At 42.4% G+C, this 18,797-nt stretch overlaps 1 protein-coding gene and 1 non-coding gene across 22 annotated transcripts in view; one reads left to right on the forward strand and one right to left on the reverse strand.

Moving 5' to 3' along the window:
• The window catches only part of ARHGEF3 (Rho guanine nucleotide exchange factor 3), a 295,435-nt gene that overhangs the window by 248,670 nt on the left and 27,968 nt on the right, over nucleotides 1-18,797 (forward strand). For 20 of the 21 annotated variants that reach the window (XM_057704792.1, XM_057704803.1, XM_057704787.1 and 17 more), the window contains one exon: nucleotides 8,606-8,713. In XM_057704792.1, the coding sequence (XP_057560775.1) occupies nucleotides 8,606-8,713 (108 nt within the window). Of the gene's footprint in view, nucleotides 1-7,029; nucleotides 7,403-8,605; nucleotides 8,714-18,797 lie in introns of those variants that run through there. The other variant, XM_057704808.1, reaches the window with a different exon arrangement.
• LOC130835446 (U6 spliceosomal RNA) lies at nucleotides 16,640-16,742 on the reverse strand. The gene has a single exon (XR_009048929.1). It is a non-coding gene; the product is annotated as a U6 spliceosomal RNA (small nuclear RNA).

The raw sequence follows: 18,797 nt of genomic DNA on the forward strand, positions 1-18,797 counted from the left end.
AAGACGTATTATTTATTTATTTTTGGCTGCATTGGGTCTTCTTTGCTGCGAGTGGTCTTTCTCTAGTTGTGGCAAGCGGGGGCTACTCTTCGTTGCGGTGCGCGGGCTTCTCATTGTGGTGGCTTCTCTTGTTGCAGAGCACGGGCTCTAGGCATGTGGGCTTCAGTCATTGTGGCATGCAGGCTCAGTAGTTGTGGCTCACAGGCTTAGCTGCTCCACAGCATGTGGGATCTTCCTGGCCCAGGGATCGAACCAGTGTCTCCTGCGTTGGCAGGCGGATTCTTAACCACTTAGCCACCAGGGAAATCCCAAGTAGATGGTTTAGTTTGTGGATTTGCCCAGACCATCTTGTGATATCTTCATCATCTGCTTTTTAGCATTTCCATGAGGGGTGGCTGGAGAAATTGTCAGATCCGCAACAGCAATGCAACACCCTGTCTACAGCTTGCCCATGAGACTGAACTAACTCAGTGTCCTGTGGATTTTATTTATCCAGGCTCTCTTTAGTCCTCAGTAGCAAAAACACAAACAAAACAAAACAAAGCCCCCCAAAAGTGTTTTTTTCTCTTGAAGGAAATTAGGGTGTTTTCCTTCTAGCATCTGGTACAGAGAGAGTTGGGCCATTTCATCAAAAAGAAAATCTAATCTCCCTTGGATGCACAGTGCAGGGCAACCAGACTTGCAGTTGGAGAAAATAAACACAAGGGTGTGGCCTCCACCTTTGAGATTAGAGGGGAGGAAGGTATCAGGGATTCTTCCCAGAGCTGTTCCTGGTGGTTTGGCAGAGTCCACAAAGCCTGTGGTCCTTTGTTGAAATCACTGATAAGCATCTCTAGAGGAAAATTATAGTTCCGCGTTTGAAGACCTTTTGTTCACTTTGTGGGTTAGAAACCAATAATTCTGAAATGCATTTGGCCTAATCAATGAAGCCAGGTTTCCGTTGGAATTTGGGCCTTGTTATTTGCCTTTTAACTTCTGGTAACAAATAATACCAGGTCAATTAGCTCTGTGCCAGGGAAAAGAAAATAAACAAAAAAATTGCAATGGAAATTTTGGAGTTAGAAACCATTATTTTATTATTGTCTTTTTCTATTTCCAAAAAAATAAGATGAAGAATCACTTGCAGGCTCCAAAGAAGCTACACTTCTTTGCTCCCCTCTTGTTCAGACAGCTCTGTAAAGGCCGCCTCATTGCTGCTGCTGTGTCCTGCATTCCTCTGTGGTCCATTGTGCTCTGCCTGCTGACCACCTCACCTGCCGCAGTCCAGCCAGGGCTGACTTTCTTGGGTGCTCTGCCTGGATCAACCTTGTGGTTCTCTCTGTTCAGCCAGGAGACATTCCCCCAAGGGTGACACCTGTACCCTTCAATGAAGCCCACTTTGCAAATGCTGGGTAAACACTTGCAGAACTGAATTCCAAAGGATGAACATAGTCACAAAGAATCTCTCCCATTTATATGCATTAATTACAAAGGGAGTAGTAGTAACTTTACAATGGAGAAATCCAGCAGATACCTCCTGTAGGGTAGCTGTAACAAAGTACCACAAGAGGCGAGGCTGAGAACAACAGAAGTTTATTTCTTACTGTTCTGCAAACTAGAAATCAAAAATCAAGGTGTCAGTAGGGCCATGCTCCCTCTGAAACCTGCAGAATTCTTCTTGCCTCTTCCTAGCTTCTGGTGTTCTTTGGCTAATAGATGCATCACTCTCATCGATGCCTCCATCATCATATGCTGTTCTCCCTGTATGTCTCTGTCTAAATTTTCCTTCTTATAAGGACACCAGTGGTTGGATTTAGGGCCCACTCCAAACTAGTATGACCTCATCCTAACTTGATTACATCTACCAAATCCTATCTCCAAATAAGGTCACTTTCACAGGTTCAGGGGTACAACTTCAATATATCTTTTTGTGGGGGACACAATGCAACCCATTGTAGCACCTTAACTAACTGGTCCAAGTTAATGTCACCAGTTACAAGATATAGTGACATCATGTCCCCCTGATATGATGTACCATGAAGGGGCACATCACTTCTGTTGTATTCTTGCCAAAAGTGCATAATCAGAATCTAATCATGAGAAAACACCACTCGTATCTAAATTGAGAGATATTCTACAAAATGACTGATCAGTACTCTTCAAAAGTGTCATTGTCACAAAAGACTGAGGAAGTGTCACAGATTGGAGGAAACTATAGTGATATAACAACAAAATACAATGAAAGGGTGGGCAGGTCTTGGCAATAGGAGGTGTCAAGGGAAGTGAGAACATAAGAATATTTGTGGTGACCCAGATGTTTTGAAGGGTGAGAATCTTGGGCATAAACTGTAAAGCAGTGTAAACCGCCTTTTGGCCCCGAGGAATGGGGTGGTAAAGTCGAGACAACTGTGGCAAGGAGGGGAGGTCTTAGCCTACTTAGTAAAAGATGGAGAGAAAAGCATAAATTCAGGAGGCAGGCGTGGGGAAAGCAAAGCACCCTCACAAATTAAAGTGAATACAACGAAACAGAGGTCTTCTCTCCATGGGCAGCCTGATCTTGAAGGGCCCCTATTTTCTCTATATAGATATTGTGTATTTCTAAGATAAATCAGAGTTGAACTCCATTAGATTGTTTTATGTTGTAGAGCTCAGTGATCAGGAGCCTGTTGATGGGTTTCTTAATGAGAGCAAATAAAAAACCAGTCAGTAGAATTAAACAGACTTCAGGGAATCTGACAGCCAGGTTGGTGCCTCTCCATGGGGTGTCCTGTCTTTAAGTTTAAATGTTTCAAGGTAGGCCTCTCAGCTCTCAGTTTCCCAGCCACATGGACCTTTCCCTATTCTGGCCTATATCAGTTGAGAATTATTGAAATTCAGTAGTGGGTTTGTTTTTGTTTTTGTTTTTCATTTTACCAGGTTTATTCTAATTACTGTTGATTCTAGATGATATCTGCATCTTCAGTATCCTTTCTCACTAGGCCCTCACTAAAAACTGAGGTAAGAATCTCAGATGGCACCTGTCTGTTCCAGTTCAGGATTCACTAGTTCATTCTCAAAACTGTCTTCTGTCCATTGAAGTAAATCTTTGTGTTATGGAGCATTTTGACCCCGTACCATCTTAAAACCAGATTTCTACCCCCTTTTCTTAAAAATAAAGTTATTCATTTATTTATTTATGTATTGGCTGTGTTGGGTCTTCGTTGCTGCATGCAGGCTTCTCTAGTTATGGCGAGTAGGGGCTGCTCTTCATTGTGGTGCGTGGACTTCTCATTGTGGTGGCTTCTCTTGTTGTGGAGCATGGGCTCTAGGCACATGGGCTTCAGTAGTTGTGGCACGTGGGCTCAATAGTTGTGGCTTTCAGGCTTTGGAGCGCAGGCTCAGTAATTATAGTACATGGGCTTAGTTGCTCCGTGGCATGTGGGATCTTCCTGGCCCAGGGATGGAACCTACGTCCCCTGCATTGGCAGGCAGATTCTTAACCATTGCGCCACCTTATTTTTGACTCAGTAGTATTTGGAAGTGGAACTCAGGATCTAAACATTTAGAATGTTGCCTAGTACAGTAAAGGTGCCGTCAGAAAACAGTATTTTGGAAATTAATTTTCTAGAATCTTCTACAGTGTCCTCTTCTCTACTGAGTAAAATACTTGAGTTTTGCTGGAGATTCCCCAACTGCCAATCATGTTCCTTTTCCTAATGAGCAGGGGGAAAAAAGCCCTCAAGAATGGTTTCTATATTTTTTAATGGTTGAAAAAAAAGCAAAAGAAGGATAATATTTCGTGACGTGAAAATTATATGAAATTTGAATTTTAATGTCTGTAAATGAAGGTTTACTGGAATATAGCCACATTCATTTATTTACATATTGTTTATGGCTGATGGTAGAGATAAGTAGTTGTGACAGAGGCTGGATGGCCCTCAAAGCCTAAAATATTTAACCACCTGGCCCCTTACAGAAAAAGTTAGCCGAGCCCTGGAGTAGGGCATGGGCTCTGGAGCCAGCCTGCCTAGCCTAGGTTTAAATCTTGGCCACCTTTTTTACCTTTCCCCGTCTTTAAGATGAGGGTCACAATAGTGGCTACCTTGCAGGGATATTAGGAGAATAAGTTAGTAAATATCTGTAAAGCATAGAGAAGAGTCCCTGCAATGAATATGAGCTCATTATTATTACGTAATAATGCTAGAGCTTCTCCATCACTCTGAAATCGTAACTTCCTGTTTAACATGAAGATGATGAAAGCCTCCTAGAGGGTAACTGGTGGATGACACATGACCCTTGGGTGTGCAGTTCCCAGCACATCTCCTGTCACACAAATGTAGCGCTGCATAAGGCTTCCTGGTGTTTCTAAACATTTGAAAGACATTTTTTTCTGCTGCTCCAACTGCTCTCCAACCCCACTCTTGCCGGAAAAATGAAGTGCAGGGAGAATGAGTGAGGGTTTCCTGTATGCCATGTCTTTTAGAATGGAACCATTTTTTAAGGAATAAGAAATAGTGCCACGTTATATTAATATGGCAGGCATTTTCTTACATTACATGTAATGTGCTTTGGTTTTTATCTTTTGGGGGGAAGAATGAGGAGAGGATAAAAACTGTATCCCCTAGGGAAGGAATATTAAAATCCATTTAATTAAATCTCACATTAAAAATAAAATTACACGGGGCTTCCCTGGTGGTACAGTGCCAACGCAGGGGACACGGGTTCTAGCCCTGAGCCCGGAAGATCCCACATGCCGAGGAGCTCTAAGCCCACGAGCCACAACTACTGAGCCCACACACTGCGACTACTAAAGCCCGTGCGCCTAGAGCCTGTGCTCTGCAACAAGAGAAGCCACCACAATGAGAAGCCCTCGCACCACAACAACAGTAGCCCCCGCTCTCCACAACTAGAGGAAGCCTGCACAAAACAATGAAGACCCAATGCAGCCAAAAAATAAAATAAATTAATTAAAAGATAGTAATAAAATTACATGGAGTGCTTTATTCTCTTTTGTTTGTAATTCAAGCACAAGAAATATTTAAAATTGCTGAAGCAATTACTTTATGAAAAAATGTGACCTCTTTGCCTATCTTCATCCTCTCCTTCCCTTTTTCCCACCTCTTCCTTCTTTTTTCCCCTCTCTTCCTTCTTTTTTCCCCTTTCTTTTCCTCTGGAAAGATGAAGAGAAAATATTTGATAAAAGTACTCATTCATGACAAAAATTCACAGCAAACTTAGCATAGAAAGGAATTTTTCTACTTGATAAAGTGTTTCTCTTCCATGCTTTCAGCAAATACAATACTTGATGAATGCTTCATAATAATTACTTTCTAATTAGGAATTAGACTATGGTACCCACTATCTCAGCTTGTAGTCAACAATATATAGTAGTCCTAGCCAGTGCAATAAGATAAGAAAAACAAAAAAAAAAAGCTGTAAGGTCTGGAAAACAAGCAAAAAGACTATTATTCAGAAAATACTGCCCACACAGAACACTCAATGCCTTTTTCTTTTTTGTTTTATTTTTGTTAACTTCTGTAGTGAGATGTATTCCTGCCCTGTCTTAGAAGTGCGTGGCGAGAGTGGTGTCTGTACTTGAAACAGCACACTTCATTCCTGGGTTTAGCAGTGACCTTGCCCAGCTTGGCCAGGCAGCTGAGTTGTTGGATTCGGAAGCTTCTGCAGGTTGTGTTCTGTCATCTGTCTGTAAAGCCTGAAAGCATCCCTGGTATTGCATTTGCTAGTTCTCAGTAGAGCTATTTAACTAGAATCTGGAAACATTTTCCCCGAGGGCTCCTTTTAGACAGCAGTAAAATCTAGCTGGAGACACACTGAGTAAATGGAAAAGAAAAATCAAATTAGGCCAAGAATTTTTTTAATCTCTATTCTCACTGAAGCCCTCAAGGAGAACACCATGATTCATACTTCGCTCATGTGGGTCAGGCATAAAGCCTCCTCTATAGATTCAATAACCTGTAAATGTTCTGGTTTTGAAATTGCACCTGCCCAATTTGCTGGATCAAGCACTAAATCACACAGCAATGGTTTCTGTTTCGACTGTTCGTTACTAGGGAATGTCAGATTTCCAGAGAGCAGCCCAATGTTTACTTGCAAATGGGCAAAGCCTTAGGAAAGGAGTTTTAATTACAATCTCATGTAGCAACGCTGCACACAGCCTGCAGAGGGACCGACATTTGCACTGTGCATACATCTCATAGTGGTGCAGAAAAACACCCATCTGACTGGCTCATGTAAAATGGGCAGCAAAGTCAGCAGAACCTTAGAGAAGATGACACAGCGAGTGGAACAGAGCTGAATCTTCCCTCTTCCTGCCAAGCATGCAAGGCTCCCTGCCCCTTTTTAAAGCAAGAGAACCCAATTGGCGTTTGTCTTTCAACCTCCCCAGTTTGATACAGAATCTGTGACCTAGCAGCTTCAGCCATTAATAAAACAGAGACCTAGGAGTTAATGGCCTCTGAGGTGCGTGCAGGATTATTTGAGACCAAGTCCTGCTCCCCTAGAAAATCCTCCATCTTCTCACTTGCTGCAATGCAGTTTGTGCCACCAAAAGTGGTATATCACCACTCTGGCATTTTCAGCCAAAGCCGGAGCCATTCAGGGGATGCTCAAGAAGCTGTGGGTGTGGGTGTGGGTGTTTGCATGCGTGTGTGTATTCAGTATGCCTGCCGGTGGTGGAGCTCTGACGTAAAAAGTATTTTAAAAATCCTCCTCTGGGTACAGATACTCAGGAGCCAGGCACTGGACGGGGAGCATCCTTGAAGGGCACTGTCACCTGGAAGCAGAAGTGCTATTGGATCTTTCTCTTCAGCATTTAAATAATTGTAATGCAATGTCTCCCATGTTGAGAGATTCATCCTTTGCATTTTGGAACTAAGCCTTCCCAGTGTTCGGAGAGTTTCCTGCTGTCTGTTCAGCTCAGCATGCCAAGAGGCTGGAAAGGTACCCAGCAGCCTGGATTTATTCTCTGTCTTGGAAAAGTATTTTTTCAAGCAGTCGTGAAGTCACTCCTGGCCACATTGTGGAATTGTTTTCTGCTTTTTAAAAAGCCTTTTAATTTTTCTATTTGAATGCCAGAAAGGTCGGGTCTGTTTCAGAGAGAAGGCTTCTGATTTCTGAGGCTGGCAAGGGCATAAAATGACCGAGTTTCTCAGCAGAACTCCAAATTCAGGCAAGATTTTTCTAAGCACCTACTATGTTCAAAACACCCTACAGGGATATTCTGGAGAATCTGAAGTTCTGGCTTAACTTTCAAAACTTTGAAGGCAATGGCTAAAAAAGAAAGATGAGCGTCTTAAGGCTCCCTTTGGAAATGATTGAGTTTTGCCACAACCATTGGCAAGTTTGGCTTTTTCCATCAGAATTTGGTGTCTTCATGTGCTGTCGAGCATCTTCTGCAGGTCAGATGGAGCTTAGGAAGACAAGGGTAACTGTTCTCTTTGTAAAGTGTTTTGTCCGTCATCTCTCTGTTTTCCACAGCCTGTTGTTTTTATTTATGTAATTCTCATCTGCAAAGTCATTGGTATGGGTAGGCTCCCCTCACCCATCAGCTTGGTTTGGGGTAACTTGCAGATTTGCATATGTTTTATGTGAAGGTGATTTTCAAAACTTGTGACTATGTATAGTATAAAAACCGATGCTCGTGGTAGGTTTTTTTCTCTATACATTTTCTTTTGCTTTCTGGTTGTTATTTGTAAGTATTAATATGTGCATTTCAAATATACTGTAGATACAAAAATGCTTTCTTAAGAGCCTAGCAATAGAATAACTTCTTTAAAAAAGTATTTTTTAATTTGGTGTACTAAAAAAAAGAAAGATTCTTGGTGCTTTAGAAAAGCCATTGATTATTAGAAATTTGGAGAGTGGCTTCAGGCAAGGTGGAGTAAAGGTTTTTTAAAAAGATGAAACCAGAAGCATCAAAAGACAAGCACCTGACAAGGTCATTGGATGAGAACTCTGAGGCAGCTTTTCTCTGCAGGAGGGGTTGGGGAGAATGATTTTACTAACTGGGAGCCTCTGAGAATGGACTGGAGAACTCGAGGTTTGGGGGGGCGGGGGGTGAAGGGGAAGCTGAGACAAAGTGAGAGAGTAGCATAGACATATATATACTACCAACTGTAAAATAGTCAGTGGGAAGTTGCTGTATAACAAAGGGAGTTCGACTCGATGATGGATGATGCCTTAGAGGACTGGGACGGGGAGGGTGGGGGGGGGAGTCGAGGGAGGGAGGGAATATGGGGATATGTGTATAAATACAGATGATTGACCTTGGTGTACCTCAAAAACTGGTACAAGAGTGTAAAGCAATTATATTCCAATAAATAAAATAAAATAAAATAAAAGCTGACAGATATATTGGGGGTGAAGGGAAAGGAGAGATGCCTGCCCGTTTGCTCGCTACTCAGAGGCAGCTTCCGTTGACATCCCTCCGCCATTGCTCCTTCCCTGGCTTCTAAGCCAGCTCACCTCCGCACAGCTGGAGTGAGACAGAACACTGTTTGCATTTCACAGGTCGGTGTGCAGCCAGCAGCTCATGGAGTGGGACATGACCGTATGGTGGAGTTATGTTGTTCATAATTGACCTTGACGTTATCCTTTCCTTTTTTTTTTTTTTTTTTAAACCCTACAGGAGCCTAGTAATAAACGAGTCAAACCCCTCTCCAGAGTCACATCCCTAGCAAACCTCATCCCACCTGTGAAGGCCACGCCATTAAAGCGCTTCAGCCAAACCCTGCAGGTAAGAAGGACACGGTCTGCTCATGGTTGCAGAAAACCATGTTGTGTGGGAGGAGACATCCCTGTCCTATCCAGAACCTCCCCTGGTTTCAGACTGACCTGAATCAATGCTTATGTCAATAGAAGAGAGCAAGTGAGGGAACTGAAAGGAAGAAAGAAATGTTTTCAGGTTGTAAACTGGTGTCAGGAAGAGTCCTTTGAGGCTTAACTGGAGGAGTCATCTCTGTTGGGTCCTTCCTCACCATTATATTTCAGAGTCCTGTGCCCCATACGGATGCACTCTCATAGGTTTTGTCCTAAAATATCTATGGGCCTCCCAAGGAAACCAGCACATGATGTAAGTTGGAGGGCAGGAGAGCCTAGTGGCTTAGACCAAGGTCTGCAAACCATACAGCATGTGGGAAAAAACTCAGCCCACCCCCTGATTTCTTATGGCCCTGGAGCTAAGAATGGTTTTTACTTTTTAAAATGGCTGGGAAAAAACTCAAAAGAGGAATGATATTTCATGACCCATGCAGATTATATGAAATTGAAATTTCAGTGTCTATAAGTGAAGTCTTGCTGGAACACAGGCATGCCTAAATGTTGATTTGTTGTCTGTAGTTGCCGTCGCGCTACAAAGGCAGTCGAGTAGTTGTGACAGGGACCATATTGCCCACAACACCAAAAATATTTACTATTTGGCCCTTTACAGAAAATGTTTGTTGACCCCTGACTGAGAACAAGGGCCCCTGGAGTAGAAGTGTCTCACTTCTGTCCTTGGTTCTGTCACTCAAAGACTTTGTCACCTTAGGCAGGTAACTTCACATCTCTCTAGGTCTTGCTTTAATCCTTATGGGTACATCGGGGGACAATACTCCCAGCTCCTTTATAGAATCATTGTAAAGATTCACAAGACAGTGCATTTAAAGGATTTAGCATAGTGCCTTGGCCCGTAGTTAGTAATCACTAACTTCCTAACTAGCTAAGGTGTAAATATTAGCTACTATAAAAATTCTTTGGTTAACAAGTTGTTGTAGTTCTTGTTTGTAGACTTCTGATAAAGTTTATCTTTTGAAGTGAAAATTGAGATTTGTCCAAGGCCTTGGGCCCAGTATGATAATCATAAAAAGCCTCTTGTAGACTGAGGCCCAGGAAAGTCATGCCATGAAAAGGCTCACCTTGTTCAGCTGAGGAGTAGTCTTGAGTCTGCCAATTTCTTACATGTCCTGAATACTTCTACATTGCAGTATTTTTATCTTGACTTTCAGAGTCATTAAGAAAATTGTTAAAAAAAAGAAAAAAAGAAAAAAGAAAATTGTGGACCAGGGAGTTCCCTGGCAGTCCAGTGGTTACAGCCCTGCGCTTTCACTTCCATGGGTGCGGGTTCAATCCCAGGTCGGGGAACTAAGACCCCACAAGCCATGCAGCACGGCCAAAAAAAGAAAAAGATTTTCCAAAAATTAAAAATAAAATTGTGGACCAGAACCCAAGACATGTCCCATGCTATGAAACCTATGATTTGAGAACTGTTTGAAGTCTCCCTCACTCGCTCCTGTCCTTGCTGCCATACCAGTCAGCCAGCGTGTCGTGACTCAGCACAGCCCAAGCTCTTCCCCCCACTTTCCTACAGGTACTGTCCCTCTCCAGTGCTGACCCCCTGCCCTGCCCGTTCCTCTGTTAGCTCTGCTAATGTTTCTCCTGAATGAACACCTCATCATCTCATTAGCTATAGGTCTGGCTCTGTGCTGGAGCCTCTGGGCCCCCAGTTATCCCCGATCCCCTTTGTGGGAGAATGGAGGAGAAAAAAAATAAGGTCGTCTTGGGGAGCCAGATGAAGGGCTTTAGAAGCTAGTGAAGGAAAATGTATTTACCTTCTCTCCCCAGTGACCAGTCCCTCAGTCCTCTGGCCAAGTTCGTCACAGGCTTCCCCTGGAAGATTCATCACCGCTCTAGCCCTGCACATCTGGTCTTTTGCTGAGTTCTGCTTTTTGAAAATTCTTTATCCTGTCTATTGCCATTTCACCCTTTCCATCCCAGTGACTGTGGCTCAAGTTCACCGTAGTTATTTCAACCTTTATGTTGCCAGTCATCTCTTCCCATTGTCTCTTCGAGGAGAGTCCACTGTCTGCCCCGAGGGCCTCAGTCATTCCACAAGTGTTAAGTGGGCCCTCATCATGCACCAGGCTCTACTTCCTGCCCTCATGTTGCTTACATCCTAGATAGAGTTGCCTTCTGGCAACTTTGTGGCCACATCTGGCCTTCAGTTGTGTTTTGTTTGGCGCATATTGTTTTGAGCTAATGTTCAGAAATCAAAACAGTCCATGTGAGAATCTGGACTTCTGGCTTCTTTTGAGGAACTGGAAGGCCTAGCAGTGCTGGGCCCATGTTCCCACATAGCACTTATAAGCTGTACCTAAGTAGCCAGCCAACTATCACCTACAAATGTCCCCACTTCTCCCAGTTGTCCTCCCAACACCTGGCCTCTTCACTCACTGTCATCAGCTTGCCTGGCCTGTAGACTTCTTATTTGCGCTCGTGGGTCTAGGGAGAGCACTGTCTATACCTCCTCACCACAGCCCAGCACCAACTCAAAGCACGTTGCTTAAGATCTTCCATTGTCATACCTTCAAAATCTTTCCTTCAGCTTCCCAGGCAACCTTTATTTCTTTTCTCCTGTTTCTGCCCAACATAGATCCCACAAAGGGAACACTGCAGGAAATGTTTGATCACCTTGCAAATGTGCATTGACCTAGAGAACTGGGACAGAGAGAAATCAAGCTGTGTCTGAAATCCAACAGACTGAGGCCAGGCAAAGATGAGAAAGCCAGACCCAGGGAGGGGTGGGGATCTGACATGTGGAAACTGGTTTTTAAAACCTCAAAGATTTTTTTTTTGGCAAAATAATTTTTTATATACATGTTTAAAATATCATGATAAATGGCTAACTCCAGTTTCTGTTTATTGGACAGAAAACCCGGCAGAAACAAAATAATTATTCATGATGGTCATGCACATGAACACAAAGAGAACTCGAACAGTGTCTTTACGTTGTGAGTGTGGCCTTGGGCGGGGGGGCGGGGGGGGGGGGGGGTCCAGCGTATGGAAATATGCCCCTGAGGTTGAGTTAGACAGTTGTGTTTGCAGGATGACCTGCAAAGCACGGAGAATGCCGTCTTACCCCCCGTGGATCTCCCTGTAAGTCACCTTGGCACACACAGTGCAAGTTCTGCAGAATTATTTCCAGTCCTAGCATCCCAGTAATTGCCTCATGACTTTATTGCTTCCTTCCCCAGCTAGAATGGGATAGGTGTTAATGTAGCCTGAGGAGCAGGGAGGATGCGGGGCAGGGAGGGGGAGGCCCCAAAGAGTTACTTAGTGGGCCAACTTCGCATCCTTTCTCACTTTGCCTGTGGTGGTCTTGATGCCCATTCTAAGAGGAGAGACACAGAAAACAAGGAGTACAGGGCTGCCCCAGATCTCTTGGCAGTCGTTCATTCCTTACCCATATGTGTGTATTATTTTTTTCTACTTCCCGAAACAACTCAGTGCTATAATTGAGACGCTTGCTTCTTTCCCTGCGGCAGTATCCCTTGTCCCTGGCTCCTGGCACCTCAGAGACATACACATCCCTGTGATATCCAGTTAGGTCTCTCAGATTGGGTTCCTTTTATCATAGGAGGAGAGATGACTTAGGCTCAAACATGATGCTTTAATCAATAATAGAACACTTAGCAGTCCTTCCTCTGGCTTCCCGGGAGGCCACAGGTTAGCCCATGGGGATATCAGGAGAGCTCAGGGCTGGCAAGCTCTTCCAAAAAAGGTTAAGAGCCCAGTTACAAATGTGAGTGGTCCTTGCAGCGACAGTTCAGCCAGACACTGCAGGACTTGTTCTCTGTGGCCTCCCCTGTGCCCCCTGTGGACTGGGGGCTCGGGCCTCAGCACAAAGGCAGCATTTGTGGAGCTCGGAGAGGGAGAGCCGACCGCATGGCGCTCCATCTGCTTCTGACTGGGGAGGTTAGTGCTGCTGGTAGACTGGAGCACAGATGTCTGGATCCCTCTGGGCCTATAAATCCCCTCACTGGCCTGCCCAGCTCTGGAAGGGGCTTGTGTGCACTCACTCCTTGTGTGGAATGAGAAGGCGAGCTGCCTTGGCGGGTTGCTCGCCGAGCCCGCCTCCCCCTTCACAGCTACATGGCTGGTGGGCTCATGTGGGCCAAGTTCATGGCATACTATGCGATGCTGTGTTCCTTACACTGTAACTGAGCCCTGTGTGTTCTCTTTGAACATGAACCATATTTCTTTTCCATTATAAAGTGTGTGTTCATTATGGAAAAATACAGAAAAGAGGAAAGAGAAAGATTCCACTCCCAAACAAACAACCCCTGCTACTATTTTATAATTTCCTTTCAGTGTTATTCTAGGTCTAGCTATGAAACTTACACACTCTGAGCCTAATTTGGTGTTACTCACAGTCTCTCCAGCCTTATCTGTGTGTTATCTGTTTCCCTTTGGATTTAAACCTCCCCTTGCCTCCCCCACGGACTGCAGATGATCCGTTTTCTCTTGCACCTCTATTGGTCTTGGCCTCACATATTTCCAAGCTAAGCAGTTAAGTGTATAAAGTTTCCTCTTCATCATTGTTGCAGTCTCTTGGGGGAATTGTACCTTTTATTCAAATTAAATATTCCTCTTGCTTTTAATGCTTTTTGTCTTGGATTTTGTCTTTTTCTTTTTTTTTTAATGCATTTTACCTGGTGTATCTTGTTCATCTCTTATTTTCATCCTCCCTTTGTCATTTAGCTGGATGAAAATTTTATTATGGCTTAAGGGAAGTGTTATATCATAATTATTCTTGGAAAATATGATCTTAATGGACTGAGTATTTTATTTTGACATGATGTGATTCATTTTATATAACCAGTCTCCTATTAATGGATATTTAGGTTGTAAATATTTTTATTAAGTAACTCTGTGTTGAGTGTTTTTTGATGACATTTGTCGTATTTTTTTTTAAGTACTTCCTATTGTGTTTTCTTTTCTGATTATATAATATTTTAAAAACTGAAAAATATAGAGAAGCACAGAAAAGGGAATAAAAGTCCTTGTAATCCTATCTTCCCATCACCAAAAAACTTCTATTAACATTTTGGTATATACTCAGGCAATCTTTTCTTATACTATATACTTGTGTGTGTTTTTTAAAAACAAAATTATAATCATACTATTTTTAACTTGCTTTTGTCTTAACAGTATAAAATAACCTTACAGTATAAAGACATTTTCATGTAATTAAATATTTTTCACGATCTCTTCTAATGGGTTCATATAGTATTTTGTCAGAAGGATGTATGTTTATTTATTCACCCTTCTACTGTTGAATATTTGTTTGTATTTTTCCACATTATAGATAGTACTGCTTGAAACATCCTGATCACAAATCTTGTGTATGTCTTTATTTCTTCTTTCCTTACATTATATTCCCAGAAGTGTAATTCTGATCTGAGTGTAAACGCTAAGCCATCTGATATGACTAGTGTTAGGCCTCTACTTTTTTTTTTTTTAATTGGAGTCTGGTTGATTTACAATGTTGTGTTACTTTCAGGTGTACAGCAAAGTGATTCAGTTATATGTATATATATATATCCATCCTTTTTCAGATTCTTTTCACATATAGGTTATTACAGAGTATTGAGTAGAGTTCCCTATGCCATATAGTAGATCCTTGTTGATTATCTATTTTATGTATAGTAGCGAGTATCTGTTAATCCCACACTCCTAATTTATCCCTCCCCACGTGTTTCCCCTTTGGTAGCCATAAATTTGTTTTTGAAGTCTGTGAGTCTGTTTCTGTTTTGTAAATAAGTTCATTTGTATCATTTTTTTAGATCCACATATAAGTGCTATTATATAATATGTCTTTCCCCGACTGACTTACTTCACTTGGTATAACCTCTAGATCCATCCATGTTGCTGCAAATGGCATTATTTCTTTCTTTTTATGGCTGAGTAATATTCCATTGTATACATGTACCACATCTTCTTTATCCATTCCTCTGTCGATGGACATTTGGGTTGCTTCCATGTCTTGGCTATTATAAATTGTGCTGCAGTGAACATTGTGGTGAATGTATCTTTTCGAATTATGGTTTTCTCTGGATATATGCCCAGGAGTGGGATTGCTGAATCATACAGTAGTTCTATTTTTAGTTCCAACCAGTAGTGTAGGAGGGTTCCCTTTTCTCCACCCCTCTCCAGTATTTGTAGATTTTTTGGTGACGGCCATTCGCATTGGTATCAGGTGACACTTCATTGTAGTTTTGATTTGCGTTTCTCTGATAATTAGTGATGTTGAGCATTAGGCTTCTACTTTTGATATGTATCTGTCTTGGCAGAATTGCTTCTTCGTGTTCTCACATCCTAATTCTAGACTCATAGTCACATTTCTCCCTCTCTTTGGGCAAGGGTGCAGGGGTTTGTGTTGGGCCTGGAATGGCTCATAGATGATGAGGATGAAGGGGAGAAAGGACATTTCAGGTTTGAGGAAGGAGTGTGGAAAGACTGATGCCATCTAGATCTGAGAAGTAGGAAGAGTACCTGCATATGTGCTTAAGCTCCATGGGCTGGCAAGCAACCAGAAACCATACTGACTGCCTGTCTGGAAGGTAAGGATATAGTTGAGGAGTAACCTGTATTCCTTGTTAAAAGGAACTCCTGACTTTCTGCTGTTCTTTACTATTTCTAGAATAATAGTGAGACCGTCGTAATAGTTGACTATTGCAATTTAAATCTCGTCATTTTAAATTTAGTACTAACATCTTGCATTAGTTCAGTATTTACAACGAGCCAAATTCTGTGCAAGGTCCTTCATGTTTGTGGCCTCATTCACAACTCTGCAGGGTAGGATTCATCACCACTCTTTAGGGGAAAGACCTGAAGGTTGAAAAATGGGCCCAAGGTCACACAGCCAGTCACGCTGGAGCTGGGATTCTCCATTAGGGTTTCACAGTGCCTCCCCTGCGGTAGTCTTTTGCAAAAAGTCAGTTTGGTCCTAATAAAGCCTGCAGTTTGCCAGGATCTAAAAATAATGGCCAGGCTTTCAGTCTGGAGCATCCTAACCTCACTGCCGTTCCTTGTGCTTTGTTTGCCTATGTGGTAGGGAGAGTCATCATTTCCGTTTCAGCTTGTGGAATATTTTACAACAATATTATTGTGCAGAAGCCATTTTATGGTGCCCAGTGAAGATGGTGGGGCTGCTTCCCCAAGCCTCTGGAAGGCTTCCTAATTTTTGGCTGGCACTAAGCAAACTGTACAATATTTTCCCCACACCTGAAACAAATATTTTATTAAGCTTTCATTCATTTCTACTCAGAATTTCTCCCAGTTATAAAAAGGTTTGTCCTCGTAGTAGATCTTTCAGGTTTGGCATTTATTGATTGTGAATTGATCTAGTGCCTTTTACCATGTTTTTAATGTGCATTAATCTGAACCAGATTCTATAATGTGATTTTATGTTTATAGAACCATTTCTAACTCTGTGTTCATGGTCTTGCACATTTGTCTACTGATTTTTGTTTTTCCTTCATTAATATCTCTTCGTGATGGAAAACCTGGTAAATAGATGTAGAGAATCATGAAAATGAAAATAAAAATCATCCGTAGTCCCACCATTCAGGGGTAACCCCTGTTATTTTGTATTTTAAATAGGGATCTTTCTTCGCTTACTTAGCTCCACATGTGAGATTTTCCTATTATGATTAAGCATTTCTCAAAAAGAATGTTTTTTTTCCCCTGTTTTATTGGGATATACTTGACATACAGCACTGTGTAAGTTTAAGGTATACAGCATAATGATTTGACATACATATCATGAAATGATTACCACAATAAGTTAACACCCATCATCTCATATAAATACAAAGAAAAGAAAAAAGTGTTTTCTTTTCCTAAGAAGAACGCTTCACAAATTTGCATGTCATTCTTGCACAGAGGCCACACTAATCTTCTCTGTATGGCTCTGATTTTAGTATTCATGCTGCCAGAGTGAGCACAAAAGAATGCTTTTAACAACTGTATAATGTTCCATTTTGTGGTTACACTGTAATTTATCGAACTAATCCCTGTTGGGCATTTTAGGCTGTTTCCAGATCTTTTGCTGTTATAAACAACACTTTGCTGCTAAGCTTTCTCCCCCTAAAAGTTATCTTACTGGAGGTCCCATAAGAGCTATTTGGTTCAAGTAGTTCAGAGGTGTGTCTGCTGTTTGCTAGTAAATGAAGACATATATAAACAAGTACTAAAGGTAGCAGAGCAGTCAGTGGTATAATAGCAACGATAGGTAACACCTGTTTCCTATTGACCACTACCAGGCACTTGGCTAAGCCCTTGATACACTTTATCTTATCCAATCCTCACTACCACTTTGTGAGGTGCTTAGTACTATGTCCCTTTTACAGATAAAGAAACTGAGACCCAAAGAGATTTCCAAGGTCCCAAATCTGTTTTACTCCAAAGCCTTTGTTCTTAACCCATGTTTTTGAGTTTCGTAGTTGAAAGACTGGACTCAGTTCTATTCCAACACGTCCCTGTGCCTGTTTAATCCTCTGGTACTTGGATTTCTCATCTATTAAAAGGGGGCAAATATGAGAACCTGCCCAGTGCCTCTATCAGGATTAGCATGAGGGGCAAATGTGCTAGAGGCCACACAGCTGGAAAGTGTTATTTCTCAATTTAAGTTAATTGCTCTAATCAAGCTTTACAAGAAAGACTCCTCCAGGATGCTGAGAACATTTTCCCATCCCCCACCACAACCACTGTACATTCTGGTTTAACCCATTGTAGTAGAAACACAGAAACATATTTTCCTCTTGTAGTCCCACCCTAACCTCCAGTCCCTTTGATAGGAAGCCATCTGCTACAAAATAGCAGTGATAAGTGCAGAGAATTTCCCTGGCTTGAACACTTTATTGGAGCATGTTATCTTTGACCATATAGACCTTCTGTTTTGGGAAAAGGACAAGGGAGTACCAGGCTGAACAGGCAGCATTAACAAACCAAATCTGTTCCATCATGCCTAACGTGCTGGGTTTACATTTCCTCTGACACGTGTAAAGGGGCCCCCTTTTCCCACCTACAGCATCTTTTCCATATACCCAGCTCAGGCATAAATGCGAGCACCCATTTCCTAATTCTGCAGCATCTGTGCCTGCTACGGCCATTGTTATTTTAGCTGCCAGTAATTATGAGCTTTAGGTTTTTGACTCATTTGCTGGGCCAGATTCCCTCATGGAAATTCTTGCTTATCCTGGAACATTTTTCATTCCAGTCCCAGAATCCCCACAACTAGGGGGATCTATGTACATGTTTCTGTTTCGTATCCAGTCCCTCCCAAGCTGGGTCCCTTACTTTGAAGTGAGCCTCTCCTGGTCACCATGGACCAGGGTTTCTCACTCCAGGGGACAGTCAGCAATGTCTGGAGATGTGTTGGTTGTCACAGCTTGGGGGGGTGGGGTGGGGGGCACTACTGGCATCTAGTGGGTAGAGGTGAGGATAATATTAAACATCCTACAATGCACAGCCCCTCACAATAAAGAATATTCTGGTCTAAAACATTACTGGTGGCAAGGCTCAGTTTCCCTATCATAGACTGAGAATTAACCTGAAACTCACCTATTTGGGCATATGCATTCCATCATATTTTAAATCTTACCCTAAAGGAAGCAGGGGAGGACACTGGCTAAAAATTGCAAGGGGTGGGGGGAGTTGGACTCAAGTAGACCAGATGTGGATTATCATCCTGAGTTCACCATTGGCCTGGGTTTAAATTCTGGAGCACTATTTGTTAGCTGCATGACCTTCAGCAAAGCATCACCCTCTTGGAGCCTCACGTTTCCTCATCTATAAGACAAGGGTAGGAATCCTCACCTCTAGGGCACAGCAGGCCTCTAAAGCCCCCTCACAGAGCCCAGCACATATAAGCAGTGACATTCATTCATTTGTGCCAGTGCTGATGAATCCATCAGTGAACAGAACAGATAGATATCCTTGCCTCCAAGGAGCTTACCTTCTATTGGGAGGAAACAGACATATCAGAAACAAACCAATAA

The sequence above is a fragment of the Hippopotamus amphibius genome, chromosome 13, assembly GCF_030028045.1.
Source record: "Hippopotamus amphibius kiboko isolate mHipAmp2 chromosome 13, mHipAmp2.hap2, whole genome shotgun sequence".
Taxonomy (NCBI): domain Eukaryota; kingdom Metazoa; phylum Chordata; class Mammalia; order Artiodactyla; family Hippopotamidae; genus Hippopotamus; species Hippopotamus amphibius.